This window comes from Carassius carassius, chromosome 8, assembly GCF_963082965.1.
Source record: "Carassius carassius chromosome 8, fCarCar2.1, whole genome shotgun sequence".
NCBI lineage: Eukaryota > Metazoa > Chordata > Actinopteri > Cypriniformes > Cyprinidae > Carassius > Carassius carassius.
Genome location: NC_081762.1, coordinates 20,711,133 through 20,733,526, shown reverse-complemented (window position 1 = coordinate 20,733,526; position 22,394 = coordinate 20,711,133). Strand labels below are relative to the sequence as shown.

Here is a 22,394-nt window from a genome sequence, read left to right as displayed (position 1 = left end):
AGGTTTCTGTGCTTTGAATGTGGTAGTTCTCTTGCGGTCAATGAAAGTCAGAAAGCTTTTGCATTTCATCAAAAATATAATTTGTGTCCTGATGAAGGAAAGTCTTACGGGTTTGAAACAACATGAGGGTAGGTAATTAATGACAGAATTCTCATTTCTAGGTGAAGTATATCTTTAAAGTTTCAGGTTGTTTCCTCTGTCAAATAGTTTACTTAGTCTTCTTAAAATAAATTCAAATGGTCAAATAAGGTGATAAAAAAATATATATTATAAACTGTATATATATATATATATATATATATATATATATATATATATATATATATATATATATTCATGCAACAAATGGAAATTGTGTGCTTTTATATAAAAATATTAACATATTGTTCATCAGGGCAACATTATAATAAATAACTTGAAAACATTTATTGAATTTGTAATTCTTTTTCTCACATTTAGTAAAAAATAAATAAAAAAATGGGACAAATGGGTCAAACCAGGTTTATTTAATGGAAACCAGTCAGCAACATGTTATGTCAGCGTTTCTCTAAAGCAGTCCAAACCACTTTTCTCAAAAATCACAAGTGTTACATATAAACATGTACAGGTACATCAAGCCAGCGATTGTTATGAACTGCATAAATGTTATGAAATAAAATAGACCACCTTTAAGCAAAAATAATCTATGAATCTTTTTTAAACATGATTAAAATGTTTAAAAACGTAAAGTTCCATTTGAGATATGATAAAAATGTTATTAAAGTTCTTTCAATCAAAACGTCACATCTAGTTTATTAAGCAAATGTCTACATTTCTGTGAAATGCATTTCAGTTCTGAACATGAGGGAATCTGAGTGAATGATCATCTCATACTATCTTCCATCATGCAAGCAGCCAGATGCTCTCAGATCCCAGTGATTGTTGTTTTACGTTATTAGTGCTTTATCAGTTTGCATTTAAAGGCAATTCCTCATGGAGAGATTATACAGATTATATAACCTGAGAAACTCTGCATTACAAAATAAATAGACTGAAGCATTTTACTTTTCCCAACTTGTGCACTCTACACTGATTGGTTTGGGTTAAGATTGATCCGGCCACTGAAATGGAAATTAATATTAGGTTCAAAATTATAGAAATATATAACCTAAAGCACAGTTGGTCGTCAAATACATCCTTACTTCACTTTAGAAAGGTTTTAAATACTATATGCAGTGCTTGAAAACAATGGAACTTCGTCAAAAATGAATTTGAAGTGTACCATTCAGTTTGGCAAAGTGAACTGGAATGAGAACTTCTGAGATCTAGCAATGTTCATATTGCTTGGAGAACATGGACAATAAAGTGCATCATTCGTGAATTGCCTGACATCTAGTGGGTAACTGGCAGAAGTGCAGTAAACACTCAACCAGAAACAATGACACATGGAGTGGAGCAGTGAGGGACAGGGGGACCGGCTCAGCTCTAGCCTGCCAGAGGAGTATTCAGACTGTACTCATGCAGCGCAGTAGTGTTTTCTCCACAATCCACATACTGGTACATCTCCTGAGACACCTGCTCAGCGTGGCCGAAGTACACAGTAGTGACGGTTATCCTGCAAACAAACAAGCAAGCACATGAACCTGATGTCTTGTAGTCCAGTGTGATAGGACATACGCTTATTGAATTTATTTATACATTTGCTTACATATTAATTTATTTACATTATTTATAAATGTATCACTAAATTTAATATTTCCATTCCACTTAATGTAATACTGGTAAAAAACTGTACATTTAAAGGAGTAGTTGACCTGTGTGGAACACAAAAGAAGATATTTTGAAAAATGTTGGCAACCAAACAGATCCTGGTAGCCACTGACTTCCATACTGTGAAAATAATAAAAATACTATGGAAGCCAATGTCTACCAGCAACTGTCTGGTTACCAAGATTCTTCAAAATATATTCATTTGTGTTCAACAGAAGAAAGAAACTTTTTGAACACTTTTGGAAAAACTTTAGAGCGAGTGAATTATGTCAATTTTTAGTATTTTCTTTATTACTTATGTCAATTAGTTTATGTCAGGAGTTACTATTCACTTCTTCAGTGGCCTTGGTTCTTGAAGTGTTTTTCATATTCATTTTTCATTAACGTTAAATAGCTGAGTTATGAACCAAATCAACCAGCTACAAGGTGAATCACAACATTACAAACTTAAATCTGAAGCTAAAAAGTATTTGAAAATCCGTCAAAAAAGCAAGACTATGTACTTGACAGCTTTAATGAGGGAAATAACTACAATCCCATGAAGCGGCTTACAGTCAAATGGAAACTGCAAATAAATACTTAAAATGAACACCATTGATATATTAAAACTATTGTTTGTTTTTATAGGTGTTCAGTGTGAATATAGAAACCACATTTACTTTTATTGTTTTCTCTTTCTCTCTCTCTATTTAAATATATATATGTATCTATGTGTGTATATATAAATATATGTGTGTGTGTGTGTGTGTGTGTGTGTGTGTGTGTGTGTGTGTGTGTGTGTGTGTGTGTGTGTGTGTGTGTGTGTGTGTGTGTGTGTGTGTGTGTTTGTGTGTGTGTAAATTATGTTAAACACAATTACTGTACATGGGGCTGATGGCTTCAACAAAACCATAAAACACTGATTAACAAACCTGTAGCTTGCAATGTTTTGCACAATACTTACTGCATCATAACCACAATGTTGTGCACCTTGATGCTCTGCAGGGTACAGTAGTCACTGGAAAACAGAGGAAGTTGAAAAGGTCTGCCAGGAAAAAATATACATATTTACTACGTCTTATGTTTTCATGCATGATGAAAAGTGTGTAAACTTACTACATATAGCTCATTTCATCTGCAAGAGTGGTGGGCACCATGTAGTCAATCTGACAAGAAAACAGAAGTATTACAAAAGAATGATCAATGTTAATATATATATATATATATATATATATATATATATATATATATATATATATATATATATATATATATGTTGAAACATACCTATTTTTAAACGTCTATTTCTAATAAAGCTCTACCTGCTTCATATCCAGAGGGCCAATAGTGGTTATGTTGCTAATGCGGGTTTTTCCAATCACGGTCTTGGAAAACTGCACCTGGGCTGTGATGTTGGCCACGTCCACTGAGTAAAAGTTGTTGTTAGTAATATTCAAGGAGTTCTTTAAAAGAAAGAAAGACAAATTAACAGAATAAACTACAGGGCCCGTATTCATAAAGAATCTTAATGCAAAAAGTAGCTCCTAGTGACAAAATTCTAAGAAAATTCTTAGAAATGTGGGCGTTTACTCTTAAAATTAAAGAAAAAATCCTAGTAAAGAAAAAAGTAATTCAGAAAGCATCTTAACCCTTAAAAGAGGTCTTAAGGTCAAACGTGTTAAGAGCACAGACGAGGACTTTTAAGAGGCTTAAGAGTTTCTTTAGCAGAGGAGAAAATGGCAGAAAGACGAAGAGGCAGAAGAAATGTGTTGCAGACAGTGGATGACAGTGAGTTAATAACAATTCTACAATTGTCTGCAAATTTTGGACAGTTAGACAACAATTGTGTAGTGTACAACATGCACAGACTCTGATTTTATAGCTTCAGACTATTAAATATAGCTTATACCTTTTAACACAGTTTTTAGTGTTTTATTTCCATTTCAGTAACCATTTTAAAATCTGTATAATGTATGATGTCTAGTATTTTAAAATCTGTTCAGTATAGTGTATTCCGGCCTTAAACGACAACAGAATCGTCTTAATTGGGATCTCTTAAATTTTCTTCTGAAGCAGATACACTGTAACAATTTTAAAAACATCACTTATGTCATGTGTGTTTTCAGTGATAACTTACAGTGACATTGAGATACACAATGCGTTTGCTCTGGTCATAGGACACGTAGACAGACTTCACTCCCACATAGTTGACATCAATGGAACGTGGGAAAAGAAAGAAGACAGCCAGGCTGGAGAGCAGCAGGCACACAATGACTGAAGCAGTCACATACAGCTTGCTGTAGGACATATATAACAGAGATTTAGTCCGAGAGCCCAATCAGTATTCTATAACATAAAACAAATGCAAGCTCTTTAATAGTTTCACAAAAAGGATTGATACTACCTGGTTTAACAAAACACATCAGGATAAATATCTTTCAAGGTTTCTTACGTTCTCCTTGGTCTCAGCCTCTGGTCGCTGTATGGGATCAGGGCCACCAGCTGATTTTCTTGGCCTGCATAAATATGTCACATTCTGTCACATGGTGTGCATTTTAGTGAAAGGTGACATTTCAGATCAGGTCACTTTTAAAACATTTCAATTAACAGGAACTCTCTTGAAGAAGTGTTTTAAACTGAGTTTAGAAATGTACCTCGCGGGATCCTTCCAGTGCCTTGGCATGTGGGGCAGGTGACGCTGTCTCGGCCGGTGAACTCCACGTATGGGAACTGAGACACATCTCCCCCGTTCTTACTGTCATCGGTCTGCATGGGCGATGAGGTCAGGCTGTCCTTGCACTCATCATGACAGGTGTGCTTCGGCAGGTGGGAAAGAGTCTTCCCCATTTTTTACACCTGGTTATAAGAGCAAAGTTTTAATACTGTATAGGTAAAAAATACTAATTTTACTATAATCAGGGTTAAAAGCTGAATTACTTAAATGCTGTGCATATAAATACCACCAAAACTATTTGGAACAGAATATATAATAAATAACCAAATTTTTGTAGAAATGTAACGGAATCTTTAAAGGGTTAGTTCACCCAAATTATTCACCATAAAATTATGTCATTAATGACTCACCCTCATGTCGTTCCAAACCCTTAAGACCTCCGTTCATCTTCGGAACAGAGTTTAAGATATTTTAGATTTAGTCCGAGAGCTCTCAGTCCCTCCATTGAAGCTGTGTGAACGGTATACTGTCCATGTCCAGAAAGGTGAGAAAAACATCATCAAAGTAGTCCATGTGACATCAGAGGGTCAGTTAGAATTTGTTGAAGCATCGAAAATACATTTTGGTCCAAAAATAGCAAAAACTATGACTTTATTCAGCATTGTCTTCTCTTCCGGGTCTATTGTGAGCACGTTCACTGCAGTGTAGTGATATCCGGTTCGCGAACGAATCACTCGATATAACCGGATCTTCTTGAACCAGTTCACCAAATCAAACTGAATCGTTTGAAACGGTTTGCATCTCCAATACGCATTCGATCGAGTCGATCTTTTGTTCGTTATCTGGCTCGGCTCTGTGTTCATCTTCAGTTCTCTCTTCACAGCAGCTCAGTCAGTGTACTGTTTGAGTAAATGAATTACTCCGGGATATTGGTTTGTTTTAACTCAGAGGGAGTGTCAGCCACATTAAAAAAGTTAACAGCTTAAGTCATTTGTGGATTAATGCGTATTAGAGACGCGAACCGTTTAAAACGATTCAGTTCGATTTGGTGAACTGGTTGAAGAAGGTCCGGTTACATCGAGTGATTCGTTCGCGAACCGGATATCACTACACTGCAGTGTTTTGAACTCTCTCACAACAGACACAGAAGAGAAGACAATGCTGAATAAAGTCTTAGTTTTTGCTATTTCTGGACCAAAAGGTATTTTCAATGCTTCAAAAAATCCTAACTGACCCTCTGATGTCACATGGACTACTTTGAAGATGTTTTTCTTACCTTTCTGGACATGGACAGTATACCGTACACACAGCTTCAATGGAAGGACTGAGAGCTCTCGGACTAAATCTAAAATATCTTAAACTGTGTTTCAAAGATAAACGGAGGTCTCACTGGTTTGGAACGGAGTTATTAATTACATAATTTTAATATTTGGGTGAACTAACCCTTTAACAGAGTACGAAATATAATGAAACAGTGAAGAGAGTATCAGAATCTTTAGAAGAAAACAGAACTTTTAATGAAGAATCAAACAGAATACAACCTCTTTGATAATCAAATACAAGAGAAATGTCTACAGGGAAGAGATAAAAATACAACCTTCGCTCAGCAATGAAACATAATAGAATCTTTAATTGAGAACCAAATCTAATAGAGAATCTAACAAAATGGGATCTTGAATCAGAACAGAATATCTACTAGAGAAGTGAATAAAACAGAGTCGTTGATAGAAAATCAAATATAACACAATCTTGAATAGAAAAAAAGGAATAGAACAGTATTTAATACAGAATCAAATACACTTTGATAATCAAATGCAATTCAAACCTTAACGGAGAGCTAAGCTAAACAGAACAAAAGAGAACATTTAATAAATAATCAAGCAGAATAAAATCTTTTAAAGACATTTAGAACAGAGGACTAAATAGAATCTTAAACGGGGAACTTAGAACAGAATATTTAAAATAGAATATATTACAATAGAATCTTTAGCAGAGAATCAAACACAACAGAATCTTCAATAAAGAATCGAATACAACAGAAATTAAACGGAGAACTGGACAGAATCCAAATGAACCTTCCACAAGTAACGTTAATCGAATGGAGTAAAATATTTCTTACAGAAATAAATAGAACACAATCTTCATTTAAAACCGAGTATATGACATTTAATAGAGAATCAAATGAAATTGAACATTTAAATCAAACAGGGTCTTTAACGAAAAACTGAATAAAACAGACTCTTCAACACAGAGTGCATTGTCACGATCTCAGCTGAGATTCCTTAGGGAAAAAAAGACCGAGCAACATTTCATACCGTTACAAGCATATTAGCATAACCGAATCTTACATAGAATACATGGCTAAGGCAATATAACTAAAGAATATAAACACCTTGTCAGCTAGACATCGCTGCCCAAAATATTAGCCGTCATCACGTTTGGGATTTATGCAAGCTGATGGACCTAAAGTCACGTGTCGTGTTTATGTTATTGGAGAAAGTGCGAAGTTAAAAAAGAAAACATTATAAAGAAGACCATTGGTAGGCCTGGACACACGAGCTCGTACACAAGCATAGCTGATAACCGGTTTGCTAAAAACAAAGCTAAGGTAAAGACGTAGCAGGCTTTTCTGCTCGGAACCAGTTCATAAATGCAATGCCTAAGATTTACATTTTTCTTTTGTTACCTGAACGAATCAATGTAAGGGAGCGCTTCGGTGGTCATGCAGTCGTCGTTTATCTTTTGCACTGACATGCGCACTGACACAGAATACTACTACGGCGAAGGCCAAAGCTCATGAATATTGATTATTAATACACCATCAGACTGTATGACTGTAACCCACATCTTACACTAAGTCAGCAAGGGCCACTGGACGAACGAAGAGTAATGTAATAAAAATTAATGATCAAATCCTTCGCCTTAGATGGCTTGTAGGACCAACACCCTTACGAAATTTAATTTATGGTTAATTTGTGGTTACCACTGTTTAACTATAACCGTGTGTGTGTGTGTGTGTGTGTGTGTGTGTGTGGTAAAACCAGTCTAAAAACCCTAGTTAAATAAAACATGTAGTAATGTAAAACAAAAAGGACTATGTTCCCTAATGCTTGCAATAAAAAAAAAAATTAAAAAAAAATTTGCAAATAATTACTTTGCAAATGAACAAAACTATAATAACGTATGTAAATGCATTTATAGCCTATGTAGATTTTTTCATGGAACATGCCTGAATGCAGAATACAGTCATTTTGTGTGTTTGTGTCTAACACAATGTCCCCTTATATATGGGGACATAAACCGTACATGTGCACATACCGATTTTAATACCTTTATATACAAATTTTAAAACACTTAAAAAGATAGGTAACATAGCATGCAGTAATTTGTCTTAAAATGATATACAGTAGGCCATAAAGTTAAAATATATTTTACCAATAAGAATAAACAAAATATTGTTAGGATGAAATCAAATTATTGGCAAAGAATGCTAAAAATTACATTAAAAATAGAAAACCACAAAGTTAAAACGAGTATATAATTTTTTTATTTTTTTTTTTGGACAGCCTATTAATCAAATGTGATGTTTCATTGTATTATGGTCTGATCTGTTTTTTGTTTTTTTTTTGTTTTTTTATAGTACTTTTCAGACACTTTAGTGACCTATAGGTGTTCAGTGTAGCTCTTTTAGTTTTGTGTTTTGATGGAATTAAATAGACTGTTAAATGATAAGAATTACAGAATTGTAGAGTCAGGTGCTAGTAGCATAAACTGCTTAGACTAGTCTTAAAATTAATTCATTCATTATTCATTTATTCTTTCATTTATTTATTTATTTATTTATTTATTTAGGCCTGGTCATAAATTTGTAAAGTCTGTAAGCTAAAAAAGGTAGATTGGTGTAATTGATTCTGAAAAGTAAGAGTGACTTAAACTAGTTCTTAAGACAGTCTTACGTGCCTATGTTTTTATACAGCTGGCCCCAGCTCTGTAAATTCTGAACGCGCACATTTCCTGCAATGGCTGTACAAATAATTTTCCTTCTGGCACTATCGTCCAGTATGACCGATGAAGGGCTTCAGGACAGAACCTAAACATTTTCTCCGTGATGAGCAAACACACCTTTACAAGGTCAAATGAATAGACTCGGGAAAGACTAGCGGTCATCAGTGGCTGGAAGGGAGGAGATCCCAATCCCATGATCCGCTCCAGCAGCAGTGATTCCTCATCCTCCCGGCTCTGCTTACGTCTCTGACTCCGCCTCTCCTCTGCCCTGCCTGGAGTCAGAGTCTCAGACGGTGCCCCTCTCCAGAGCAGCGGACGGAGCACACCACCATTCGCCGCTGCCGCTGTTTTCTGTGCTGACCTGCTGATATAATGGCCTCCGATGGTATGGATGAACGATCCCCGCTGTTGTCAGCACCGAACTCGGGGAATGTCACGCCCACCGCTCCGCCGTACCTGCAGGAGCCAAACCCGAGAGGTAAATGACTGTGCATTGTGACTGACGGAGGAGTGCTGAATCATTTAGGGCGTATAGTAGTGGGCGAGGACCTTAGCAGCCTACAGCCCGTTTAATATGATACATTGTTTGCAGACGACACGGAATAACAGCTCAGATGATCGTGCCAGGAGAACGGGCCTCAATCTGCCTGATAGTGCCATCACAGCCTCATCTGATGGGTGCAAAATGTTGCATTCTTTGACGAGAACACTTTGTGTCGAATTTTAAGCTAGGAGAGGAGACACAAGATGTCAGTTCACTTTGTAGCCTAAATATAAACGTTTTCGGTTTGCACATAGGCTGTGAAGAGTGTGCAGTTTTTGTTTTTGAAGATATGTTTTATATACATTCTTAGTTTGCCACAGTAATGCTGGTGATACTATATTTTAGTCTCATTGTTACATACTATAGAAACAATAGTAAATTATGCATAATTACATGCAACTAATCCTAACCCTATAGTAAGTGTCTGTTGTTAATTATTGTTACACAGTACTAATTTGTGTAATTACACTGTAATGAGGATACCTTAAAATAAAATGTAACCATAATGTTTTTTTCTCGGGGATTATTAGCAGAACCACCACAGACATGCAGGCAGGTCCTCCACACAGCATATCAATCAATATAGGATTTTCAGTGATTGATTTCCAGGCTTTTACTTTAGTATCCTTCTAATCATGAATAGATGGTTTTGTATTTGATTGCCAGGCTGTAATGAGGCAAAAAAATCTAAGTGATGATGCCAAAAATTGAATAGTTCCACATTTTGCAAGTATGAATAAGTAGAAAAGACCATTTTATGGTATATTGTATTTTACATACTTTACTATTTTATATACTATACATTTCCTTACATATTTAACAGTAAAACCAGTTTTGTGATTTGAACTGAAGTAATGAGGGCCTTGTGAACTGAACACAGATTTTTCAAACCATCTGATAAATAAGACCCCCAAAGACTGTTGAAGGACACATTCATGGACATCAGATTTCCACATGGTCCCACTAAACAAAAAATAGATAAGCAATAGAGTTTTTTATTATTATTATTATTTTTTATTGGCAGATACTGAGAAGAAAAGAGCCAATAAAATACTGACATATAACCTGTGTGATATAAGATAATACAATTTAATTATAGCGATTCTGGGATGTAAACACACTTTTATTAACATCTAATGCATATTTAAAATTCATTGAAATATTTGAAAACAAAGGAATGACTTGTAAACCCAAATTGACCAAATGTCTCCCTACTAATCAGTCTGTCAACCCATATTTGCTCTTTTGTAAATCTACCCATATTGCACTTCCTGATTAGCAGAAAAAGATTTGCATTTTTACTGCAATGATCAGCTTACACTTCAACTCATTATTCATAATGGCTTTATTACCATGAAGTACCATGATCAGGTGATGTGGACGGCATTAACTATGTACTCTAGCATTATTATCTGGCCTAGTATTTCAAACCCCTGGATTACGGTGTCTTTGTCTTTTTTTCTTTTTTATTCACCCGCTGAGTCTATGAGAGGGATTAGCTTGTTATGTTGGGGGAGGAACTACTGAACTGGACTGGAGTCTGTGCACAACATTGCTGAGACTGAAGTTTATTCTGCAGTTGCATTTGCATTTGAAAGCCAAAGCTACATTTATTGGAAACTGCAGCAGCAACCTGTGTGCAGCAAACCTTAAAAGAGTAGAACTGCGAAAGTTACAGTCTGCAAGGTCTTTAACCATGCTCTGTGCTGTTAGACTGAGTAGAACAAAGGATAAGAAAGCTTCGACCCTGTCTGCATGACATTCACTGAATGGGTTTTATTTTAGTGATATGTGATAAGTTCTCCGAGGTGAAAACCTGCTCTCTCCGCTGGTGATGTCATGTCATCTCTGCAAGCATCTCACAAGATAAACTAATATTAGTTGACTGAAACTCTTGAATGTCTAGGGATGGACAGGACTGGGTCAACGTTGCCTTAGGCCTGGGCAAGTAATCCAATTTTGTTGTCAATTACAATTTTGGCTTGCAAAGATTATTGAGATTTACAGTGATGCACTTGTTTTGTCTTGTTTTATAAGTCGAGCGCACACCTTTCTTTCACAGTCGTGCACATGATTCTGAATATCCATTTTTCAAACTACATTGTAGTGTTGTGATATAGAATAGTGCTTACATCCAGCCAAAAGTGTCATTTCAGTGTAAAATAATGCAATTTTGCACATTATCCAGCTGCAGATTATGAATTCAGGGGGGAAACCAGAACACGTATACTGACTTGTGTACACTCTCATATTCACTATTGTCAATGCATGCTAATCTCTGCTGCACATGGGGTGCACAACCTCTCTCTGATTTTAAACATGATACTGAGACGGACAGAGAGGGAGTTGCAACTTGCAACAACAGCTGTCTGCAGGACCCAGGGTTGGGAAAATGCCTCTCATCTTACAAACAGTGCAGGATGGTGTCAGAGAAATGAGACATGTGCTGTCCATCTGCCCCTGGAGAGACGCTATATGCTATATTAGTGTGTGAGGCATAAGGATATCTGCTTATGAACTGTCAGCATGAATCCCTACTACAATGTACACAACTACCAAGCACATGAGATAGCAGCAACTTCAGACTCATTTTTATAATCTACTGAAAACAATACAGATAAGTGACTTTTGTAACTTAAAGGCTAATAATGTTTTGAGTAATTCACTGTCTAAAAACACTGAATTGCTGGTTTGATCATCCTGACACAGCAACATTAAACTAATGGCGAGAGTTTGGAAAGGACTGTTAATTCAATTATTTTTGACGTTTAGTTAGTGCTGCTAGAGGTGCAGAAATTCACAGTTGCACAGTACTTGTTCATGACAATGCTGATTTTGTGTCATAGAAACATAGGGTCAACCAGGTTCATTTGCACCACACTCTTAAAAATAAAGGTGCTTCATGGTGCCATAATAGAACCTTTTTGCCTAAATGGTTCCATAAAGAACCTTTAACATCTGAAGAACCTTTCTGTTTCACAAAAGGTTCTTTGTGCCAAAAGAAGGTTCTTCAGATTATAAAAAGCTAAAAAGAAGTTTTTTAAAGAGTCTTTGACTGAATGGTTCTTTGTGGAACCAAAAATGGTTCTTCTATGTATTCACCATGTTAAAACAACAATGTAACTTTATTAATCCTCAAGGGACTTGTTTTATTTTCTTTATTAGGACAATATTTGAACGTTTTACATATGATAAAAATATCTCCGTTCTCAGAATCAAGCATGTGTGTTTGGTGTCCTGCAGCAGCACATAGTGAGATGGATGATCCCTGACAGCTGAGGAAGGTCATGGGGCCAGAGCTGCTGTCAGTTGTGCTGTGGTGTCACATGTTCAATATGGCTGCAATATGACTGTGTCATTGGCCAGCGGGACCTCAGAATAAGTGACAGACAGCAGGAGGAACATGTCTTAATTTCACTGAGAATAAGCAGCGGCTGAGCTCTGAATTTCAGTAACATTGAAGACAAGCGGAGACTGAGTGCAGGCTTTGGCTGATGGCCCAGCTTCTGTGAAATGGATGTGAGGGAGTAACTGATTGGGAGTAGGATGCACTTATTGCTCAACACAATGAATCTGCATTTCTGGGTCCATTGGATGGGACTCAAAGCGAGACACATTCATAATAGAAATATGACATATATTAGTAGATTCTAGCTTTAAAGACAAGAAGGACGGTCTAGACACAGTTGCAACGTTTGATTCATTTATGAGGTTTTATCATTCAGCAAAATAATATCATTGCTTATTACGCGGCTGTCTGGAATACTTCATTCTGTTGGTCATTCAAAGTAAAATATTTTGTAGAATGACTGCTAAATTGCTATTGTCTATTATTGTTCTGTGGTCTCTTTCTTCTCACGTAATGAAATCATTTGAACTCAAATCAATACTTCATGCCCATTTATTTATATATTTAAGAAATAGCCTTGTAATAATGTGGAATAATACATGGAGTAATGGAACTGAGCTGGTCATTATGGCAAATAAACCTCTTTAGGGTGATGCTAAACCTGATCACCCTGTCTGGTTTATTTTGCGATAATGACCGGCTGTACTTCCCAAACAGTATGTCATTCTTGCTGTATCTTGCACTACTCAACTTAGCTAAAATCTGTAACAAACAATACACTATTTTATTGGTATCTATAGTTCCATGAAAAATCTTTCACTGGCATGGAATCTTTCCATCGCACAGAAGGTTCTTTATAGTGGAAATGGGTTCTTCAAGCTAAGGAAAAAAATGTTCTTTTGAGAACTGTTCACTGAAAGGTTCTTTGGAGAACCAAACATGGCATCATTGCTAAAACCCCTTTTGAAAGCTTTAATTTTAAGAGTGTGGTAGTCATGCAACACTGACAGACTGCATGCTGGTTTGTGTCCCTCTGCAGCTGAATTACCTCCGCCCTACACAGCCATCGCCAGTCCAGATGCAGGTGGAGTTCCTGTCATTAACTGTCGAGTGTGCCAGTCTCTCATAACTCTGGATGGGAAGCTCCATCAGCATGTAGTGAAGTGCACCGTCTGCAATGAGGCCACAGTAAGAGACCCCAACTGTATTAACAGTTGATCCATACTTTATGGTAACATTTTATGGTATTGTAGTATATACAAAAAATTCAATGATGAATGATAATAAAGAACCATTTGGTAAGGCCTATATTTCACTAATCCAGCGAATTCAATACTTTAATTTCCATATACACTATATCATTCAAAATTAATACTTCTGTTTAGCAAGGAGGCATTAAATTGAAAAAGAATCAAAGAATCCTGAAAAAAGAAGCAAATCAGCATGTAAGAATTATTTTTGAAGGATCTTGTGACACTAAAGTCTGTAGTAGAAGTAATGATGCTGAACACTCAGCTTTACCATCACAAGAATAAATTACATTTAACAATATATTCAAATCTAAAAGTCGTTTTCAACTGTAATAATATTTCACAATAATTCTATTTTTGATGTATTTTATAAAATAAACGCAGCCTTGGTGAACATATAAGACTTCTTCCAAGAATAATAATAAAAAAAATGTTTGAATAGCATTGTAACTAATCTTCATCTCATTTACCATTTATTTGGAACTTGATGGATGTAAAAAAAAAAAATAATAATAATGTTAAGAAATTAAGTTTCACATTATGATACACCTAATTCAGAAACAAAGGCTGAAAACAGACTCTCTAAAATTTTACAACTTTAAATTCTCATTGAATATCATCCATATTTATAGCTGTGAAGTAGCTGATTTATGTACACTATTGCATATCAGTTAATAAATGCAGCAAGTTATGACATAGGTTGACAACCATAAACAGCTAAAACAGCTCTTAGTCTTTTTTGACATTTCCCCTCTGCTGAGCCTGATGTCTTTGCTGCTTAGATATTCAGATTCAAAAACATTAGAGTCACAAAAGTATTTGCAGCTGTTGACAACACAAGTTTTGAATCTGGGCGAGAATGCAGACTAGACACAAGCTTTATTGGAGGTGAAGTTTATCAGTAAATAATAGATCAATTTCGTCCACTATATAGTCCTCCCTGCCTCATAGAGCCTACAAGCAATTGTGTTTGGGATGAGGGATCCACGTACATACCCAGAAATGTTGTGCACTCAGGAGGGTTGAATTGCAATATAATTGAACTGTCTGCATGAGAAACACCTCACATGAACAGTGGATGCTTAATCTGAACCGCAGTCACCTGATTCACATAACAGCAAAAATCATGATGTTTCCCATCTTGTTTGATTTTAAAGGGCTTCACAAAGCTCTTTTTCAGATTGGTTTAGTGTATATACAGTATGTGTTGCACTACATTAAACCTTCAGCTTGATCCAGATTTCATAAATTTCTATGCAGACCTGACCTCAATAAGATCAATGTATTAAAAGGTTGCTCTGTCTAGAAGCATTAAGCCTGCCAGACTAGTTTAGTCCCTATAATAATATAATTATTACATTTAAAATAAGATTACAGAAGAATGCTTAAGCAAAGCAGTTAAGCACATTCAGAATCATAAGGGAGATTTAATATATTAAGGCATGCATATTGCATGGTCCCCGTCTGAAACATAATGTGTCTGTTTTTTTGACAGCCTATAAAAAATCCACCAACAGGAAAGAAGTACGTTAGATGTCCTTGCAACTGCCTGCTTATCTGTAAAGACACGTCTAGGAGGATAGGATGCCCTCGGCCCAACTGGTAAGTGTTAGAGACGGATTTCAGAGGGTCATTTAGTCTGCATGTGTTATGGGATGTGCAACAGTATTACTGCCGATGTGCATTACCATAAATGGCTCATGTAGTATAATACAGTATGAATGGTGTCAGTAAGATGTGTTTTTTAAAGAAATTTAAATTTTAGCAAAGATGCTGCTCATGCTAGAGGAAGAAAAATCATAGTTTCCCTCAGTTTTATTCTGAGGCCTAAACTGAGCAAAAATATGCAATTTGTTCCAGTTGCTGATTCTTATATGGCTAAAAAGTAAGATAAAATTCTGATAGTTTGCAATGTAAATCAGTGTGTTTTTATAACAGTATAATAGACTGCTTACCTAAAATGCATGGAAATGTCAGTTGTCATGCTATATCTCACAGTATTCTGTCTTAGATGGTATTTAAATGCTTAGTTTTATGATCAAAGCTCTGTAGTTTTTATCGTGGGGGCAAAACATATAATGCAATTTAATACAATAATGATTTTTCAGAAAACAAAAAGATATACTGATAATCAAGTAAACCTCAGTCCAGTGTCCATCTTGAAATATTAATAACAATATAAAAATAATTAAGGATTTTGCCACTTTCAACTGAAAGACAAGTACCACAACCTTTTTTAGAATTACACTAAAAGGCCTTTTATTTAAAGTATAAATTATTAATCAGATGACAGACAACATGTAGTAGGTTCTGTACAACAGGGTTTTGATCATGATAATAATTTAGGGATAGGGTTAGGGTTATCAAACAAGATGCATACTTAATAGCATATTTAATATAATGCTTGCAATATATAGAAAGTGAAAAACTGAGATTGTTTTGATGGGCCCCCAGCAGACGGATCATCAACCTGAGTCCTGTGATGGCGATCCCAGAGGAGCAGCCCGCCCAGCCAGCTCTGCCCGTCCAGCCTGAGGGCATGCGTGTGGTCTGCGGCCACTGCGGCAACACATTCCTTGTACGCTCTCACATCTTTATATTCATATTTCATCTCTGACCTACTGTAATATTTCTTCCCGTCTCAGTATGTTCAAAGCAGAGAAGATCTGTGAATGCATTTGCACTGCCATTCAAAAGCTGGAGGTCAGTAAGCTCACCAAGGCTGCATTTATTTGAAAAGTAACATTGGGAAGGATTAGTAATATTTCAATAATTGTCTTCTATTTGAATATAATTTTAAAATGTTATCCATTGCTGTACTGTCAAAGCATCAATACTCCACTCTTCAGTGTCACACGATCCTTCAGAAATCAATCTAATATGCAGATTTGCTGCTCAAGAAACATTTCTTATTATTATTATCAATATTAAATACAATTGTACCACTCAATATTTTCTTTGTGGAAACCGTAATACATTCTTTGATAACGAAAAGGTTCAAAATTATTTGTAACATTCTAAATGTCTTTACTGTAATTTTCAATTGAATGCATCCTTGCGGAATGAATGTATTCATTGCTTTCTTTTAGAAAGTCTTCCTGACCTCAGACTTTTGTAGGGTAGTGTACATGTGCTGTAGAGTTTTCCTAGTGTACATGTTCTTAGTGTTCTGTGATGCCCCTGCTGTGTAGGGCAGCGATGATGATGATGATGATGATGATGATGATGAGTGCTCCCAGTCTTCCTCAGGCCTGGCTATTCGCAGACCCTCTGATCTTTTCAAGGTCCTAATACACTGCCACCTTCTCAGCTGGTGGAACTGACTGAATGACAAACTAACTAGAAATGCATGATTCCAGGGCTCCAGACTGTGAAAAATTAACTAAAATTCAAATCTATTACTTTTATCTACACTGCCTCTCAAATGATTTTGAACAGGAAGATTTTTTATATTTTTAAAAGAATTATCTTCTGCTCACCAAGCCTGCATTTATTTGATGCACCAATAAAAAAGGTACATTTTGAAATATTTTTACTATTTAAAATATCTGTTTTCTACTTATATTTATATATTTTAAAATGTCATTTATTCCTGTGATTTCAAAACAGAATTTTTTTCCATCATCATTACTCCAGTGTCATGATTCTTCAGAAATCATTCTAATATTGTGATTTTCTTCTAAAAAAAAAAAAAAAGTTTATTATTATTATTATGTTAAAAACATAATAACTGTGAGTATAATTTTTTCCTGATTTTTTGATGAAAAGACCATTCAGAATAACAGCATTTATCTTTATTTTGTAACATGTCTTTACCATCACGTTTGATCAATTCAAAGCATTTTAAGCAACTAATTCACATAACTAATGTTGTCAGTCTATATACTGAATCTTCATTTCATCCACTGACTGTTAATAACTAAAGTAAGAAGCTATGAACTCAATGAACATCTAAGCAATCATCCATAGTAAGCAATTCTGTAATTTGTCAACTTAAAGTCGTTTGGCTCCTGTATGTCATTTATCTGTATATTTTTGTCTGGAGCCCTATGACTCAGATGATCATAACTCCTTGTAGCCTGCAGAGGCAAGATGCAGCAACAGAAAAAAATGATTTACATGTTTTTTGTGAGATCTTCTGTTACAATCTTAAAGAATTCTAGTTTTTTAACTGCTTTTTGCCTTTGTACAGGGTTAAATCCACTAATTCTCCTAATATAGTCCTTTATACATGTCAGTTTATTCACTGAAATCGTCTCCAAAAGATTTGCTAGTTCTTTGAATCATTTATCAGTAGCCATTTAAACTAATACTGAATGTTATGCACTGACCGCTGGAATCAAGTTCGGTGTAGATTTGAAAATGATTTGTCGTGCTGTTTGTTTAATTACTGTAGATGTAACCTCTTTCTCAAATCTCCTTGTTTTTGCAGTGGATGGAGCTCCGATTCAATACACTGGCCAAGTGCCCGCATTGCAAAAAAATGTGAGTTGGCATCATTTGTCATAATATTTGTGCATCAAAAAAAGCGATGTGTGTGGCAATACTCCACCAGTGATGTGCCGTTCTCAGGAGAAATGTCGTAAATCGCAATGTGTGATGTACCCCCAGGTCAGGCTTGAGTTTGTAACTGGCCCGTTTGTAGATGTGAAAGTAAATAAACCCTGGCCAGTTCCAGTTAGAGACGGAGGCAATGTGATGCCTGTCTGCCAGTTACCTGAGACAGCAAGCGTATCAAGCTGACATACTGAAACACGAGCCCTGCACACTAGTGATGCTGCGAGGGAGAGTTATGACAACAGATGTTGCAGCACAGATGAATGGAGCTGAGTCTCCCAAAGCAAAGCACAGATTTCCAGTTGAACGCAGAGCATTGGAAGAGGCAAAGAAGAAGATACAAGCAGCTGATTTGTTGTGATTCTAGAAGAATGTTTGAAGATCCCGTCACATGAGAGGCATGTGAAGGGTCATGGTAAGACTTAATGGCCCTCAAACAGGAAAAAGAGCAGACCATGTGACCGAGGGCTCTGTGCTGAACCCAGTGAGATCTCAAAGGCCCAGTACAAAAATATATACTTTAAACCAACTTTTTTAAAGATAAATACTATTTAAAAAAGTTTTAGTTTTTCTCAAATTATATTTAGATTTAAAAAGTCCTCAAAATATTTATCTTCAAAGAAAGTAAAAACATTTATTATAAAGACTATACTATACTTAATCAGTGTATTTTCTTTAGACGTAAGCCAGAATAGTACTTAATGTAGGTTGATGTTTTTTGTTTTTTACAACTTAAGTTCACAAAAAGCTAAATAAGCTATAATATAAAAGTAGAATTTTCAATTAAAATAAAGCTAAAAACATTTCATTAGTCAATGTTTAATTTAGTTTGTTTACTATAAATGACGGCAATTTCAAAAGAGCTTAAAGGGATAGTTCCCCTCAAAAATGAATATTATGTGATCATTTATTCACCCTCAAGTTGTTCCAAACCTGTAATAGTTTCTTTTTCCTGTTGATACCAAAAGAAGATATTTTGAAGAATATGGGTAAACAAACAGAAAAAATAATATGGAAGTCAATGGGGACCTTTTTTATTTCTTCTACAAAATATCTTCTTATGTGCTCAATTTTATGGTATTTCCTGTTTTGTACTAAACAAGTGATCCGTCAGTAAAGCAATGCAATAAGAGGAGTTTTGCTTTTTAGAAAACTGAACAGAACCGGTTTAAACCTGAAATCATTATTTTAAGCTATACCAATATAAAAAATCTCTTTAAAAATAAATGACTCAGTCATTTTACTCTTTCCACTGTTTGTTGTTTCAGGGCCTCATTTATTAAGCATGTATACGCACAGATTTGATCTTAGATTGTGCGTACGCGTGCGCTCATATTTGTAAAAACTGTCTTTGATGTGGAAAAGTGCGTAGCATCACGTCAGGGTCTGAGCAGATGTACACACTTTTTTTTGTTTGAGTAATGTAAGCTGTTCTTGAAGATCACTGTTCTAAATTAAATTATTTGGACAATTTTTTTTAAACTCCATTTTTCAAACCGCTTTTCCTATGTAGAGTTGCAAGGCAGGCACTGACTAATTCCTGCTATAAAAGCGTTATACCTCTGTACTGAGAGACTGAAACATCAGGTGTGTGGTCAGTTTGTAGTGGTCAGTTTTGCAGCACTAGTACTAAGCACATCTGCTATCTCCATCTTCAGATCCTCTGTAGGCAGTGCTCTACCCAGAAGGCGCTGCTGTGCCTACATTACAGTAGGAATGATCTGCATTTTCATCGGCGTCGGTTTAACGGTGAGTATTATTTAGTATGGTTCATAGTTAATTTTGTTGTGTTCTCTACCATCCAAAATGTTGGGGACAGTAAGTTTTTTCTTGAAAGAAATGAATACTTTTATTCAGCAAGGATGCAAATAAATGTTTGGACATTCTATTCAAAATAGAAAATTGAAAAATAAAATGCATCATAGTTCCCACATAAATATTAAGCAGCACAAAAGTTTTCAACACTGATAAATATTAAAGTGATTTCTGAAGGATCATGTGACACTGAAGACTGGAGTAATAATGCTGAAAATTCAGCATCATAAAAAATAAAGGAATAACATTTTAAAATATATAAAAATAGAAATTTTATTTTAAAATTGTAATAATATTTTATAATATTACTGTTTTACTGTATTTTGGTCAAATAAATGCAGCCTTGGTGAGCTTAAGAGCCTTCTTTCAAAAACCTTAAAAGAATCTTACATATATGAATATTTATGTATATACTTTATTTATTTTTGCATATATGTTTAAATTAAGATTTTATCATTTAAATGTCACCAAGGCAGTGTAAACTTTATTTTGGATTTAATTTTTTTTATATAGCAGTATAAAAGTTTTTTTAAGTGTATAAAAATATAAATTTTGGTTTATATGAAAATATTATTTTTTAATGCTTAAATTTTTTTAAGAAAAACAAGTTTAGATAATTGAACATCTAAAAGGGTAAAGCATGTTTCTGTTTTTCAGCTTTTCCATCCAATTTATAATGTTACAAAAATTATATAAAAATAAATACGTAGATGATGGGGAAAAAAGAACACTTAAATAAATAATGCAACAAGGAGATAAAAATGTTGCAATATATTATTTGTTTAACAGAATCTAAGAATATAGATGATTTATTCATATTAGCTGACCTTGTACCTGTCATGTAATGACCCCTTACGAAAGTGTGTCCTGGGGGGCAGTTCTCCAGGAGTTTCACTACATGACAGTTTGGATAAAAACAAAAAAGCTTCCTGGATACACTTACTAATTTTCCTGGATACACAGCGGAAAACGGTATACTTTCCACTGACATGAAGTCACGGTTTTCTTTAGTAACAGACTTATTTCAGTCACGCTGGTAATTTACATCAGGGTCAGATGATCATTCTCACAGTTTGATTTAAACCATATATTATGTTGCAGTTCCTAAAAAAAGTTACCAACCAACAAACAACTATCACTCAAATTAGCATTTGACAGTTGTTCATTTTGGACTCTGGAAATGAACTATTAAACTTTTTTTTTTTTTTTTACATCATCACATCGCTGTGTTTTTCCTCTCAGGTTGGCACTCAGGACTTTGCCAGACGTTACCACGCTACTTATGTGTCCTGGGCCTTCGCGTATCTCCTGGGCCTCATCTGTCTGGTACGAGCCTGCTACTGGGGAACGATTAAAGTCAGCTATCCAGAGAACACCTTTGCGTAGACAAAGCATCCATCCTTCAAGTCCTTAGTGTTTGATTTCTCTTGATTTGAACAGGTTAACTGTTACAAGAACATCAGAATCCAGGGGGTTTGGGTACGTGCAGATGTTTCAGATTGAGTTTTTGATTAGCTCTGATGTACCTGTAGCTGATTTGAACCCGCAATATGATGACTTGAGGAATTAAAGTGAATTCAAAAACTAGAAAACTAATACAAATATTCCATTCGTGGTTCACCTGGATTTGTTATGGTGGGTGGATATCAAACGTATTTTACGTACTGCATTTTGTTACCAACTTGACCAAAAGAGATGATCTTTTATTTGCCCATTGCACTACAATTTTATGCAATTCTTCTGTTGTGTTGCTGCTAGTTACTACAGTCGTTCTGAGCTGAGAGATGTTGTGTGTTCAGAGAGCCTGCTTGTGGCACTATCTGTCACGTTCAGATATATTTAACTGTTCTTAAAATCCTGTGCCAACATTGTTTTGGTTGTTCAGTGTCCGTTAGGAGATCTCCCGACTCATTTAGGCTGCTCAAACTCACTGTGAGCAATAATCATGCATTTTTAAAAACAAAACTCTGGGTTCAGTGCAACTTAAGCTCATTCAACAGTTTTTATGTCATGGTATTGATTGTTTAGCACAAAAATAATTTTGACAATAGAAACAAACAAACAAAAAAGGCACTGATGCAGTGGAAGTGAGTGGGACCAATTCATAAACATTAAAAGCAAGACGTCTTATGATGATTTGAAAACTTGTTGTGCTGCTTGATATTTTTGTGCATTTTATTTTTTCATATTTCTGTTATGAATAGGAAGTTTAAAACTTTTATTTGGAACAGAATTTGGTTCATCTTTGATGTGTCATTGCTAAATAACAGTATTATACTAATATATACTAAATATATATAACAAAATTGACTTGTAAAGAAGAATTAATGTAAGTGCATTTATAAAATTATAAGCTTCACACTTCTACTTTTAAATACTCCAAAATTGTCCCCAGTCACTTCCATTCTAAGATACATATATTTTTGTTGAAAACAAGTTTGCAAATGCTTGATCTTAACTTGTATTGAACCT

The 22,394-nt window shown here is 35.2% G+C and overlaps 2 protein-coding genes across 4 annotated transcripts; one reads left to right on the top strand and one right to left on the bottom strand.

Moving 5' to 3' along the window:
• Positions 1-484: 484 nt before the first annotated feature.
• Positions 485-7,208, bottom strand: LOC132145509 (transmembrane protein 106B-like). 2 transcript variants are annotated; one of them, XM_059556602.1, is made up of 8 exons: positions 7,089-7,208; positions 4,383-4,584; positions 4,181-4,244; positions 3,866-4,025; positions 3,051-3,191; positions 2,845-2,894; positions 2,693-2,746; positions 485-1,594 (listed from the first exon to the last, which is right to left on the bottom strand). In XM_059556602.1, exons 2-8 carry the CDS (start codon positions 4,573-4,575, stop codon positions 1,465-1,467), a joined length of 792 nt encoding a protein of 263 aa, XP_059412585.1. In that variant the 5' UTR covers positions 4,576-4,584; positions 7,089-7,208; the 3' UTR covers positions 485-1,464. The 2 variants fall into 2 exon arrangements, with proteins under 2 accessions (XP_059412585.1, XP_059412584.1); XM_059556601.1 differs by having other exon boundaries at positions 4,383-4,587; positions 7,089-7,174.
• Positions 7,209-8,575: 1,367 nt separating this feature from the next.
• pip4p2 (phosphatidylinositol-4,5-bisphosphate 4-phosphatase 2) lies at positions 8,576-21,871 on the top strand. 2 transcript variants are annotated; one of them, XM_059556599.1, is made up of 8 exons: positions 8,576-8,885; positions 13,340-13,488; positions 15,046-15,152; positions 16,005-16,128; positions 16,742-16,834; positions 17,983-18,035; positions 19,766-19,856; positions 21,165-21,871. In XM_059556599.1, the coding sequence occupies exons 1-8, from the start codon at positions 8,780-8,782 to the stop codon at positions 21,306-21,308; spliced, it is 867 nt and encodes a 288-aa protein (XP_059412582.1). In that variant the 5' UTR covers positions 8,576-8,779; the 3' UTR covers positions 21,309-21,871. The 2 variants fall into 2 exon arrangements, with proteins under 2 accessions (XP_059412582.1, XP_059412583.1); XM_059556600.1 differs by lacking the exon at positions 16,742-16,834 and having other exon boundaries at positions 8,578-8,885.
• The last annotated feature ends 523 nt before the right edge of the window (positions 21,872-22,394 follow it).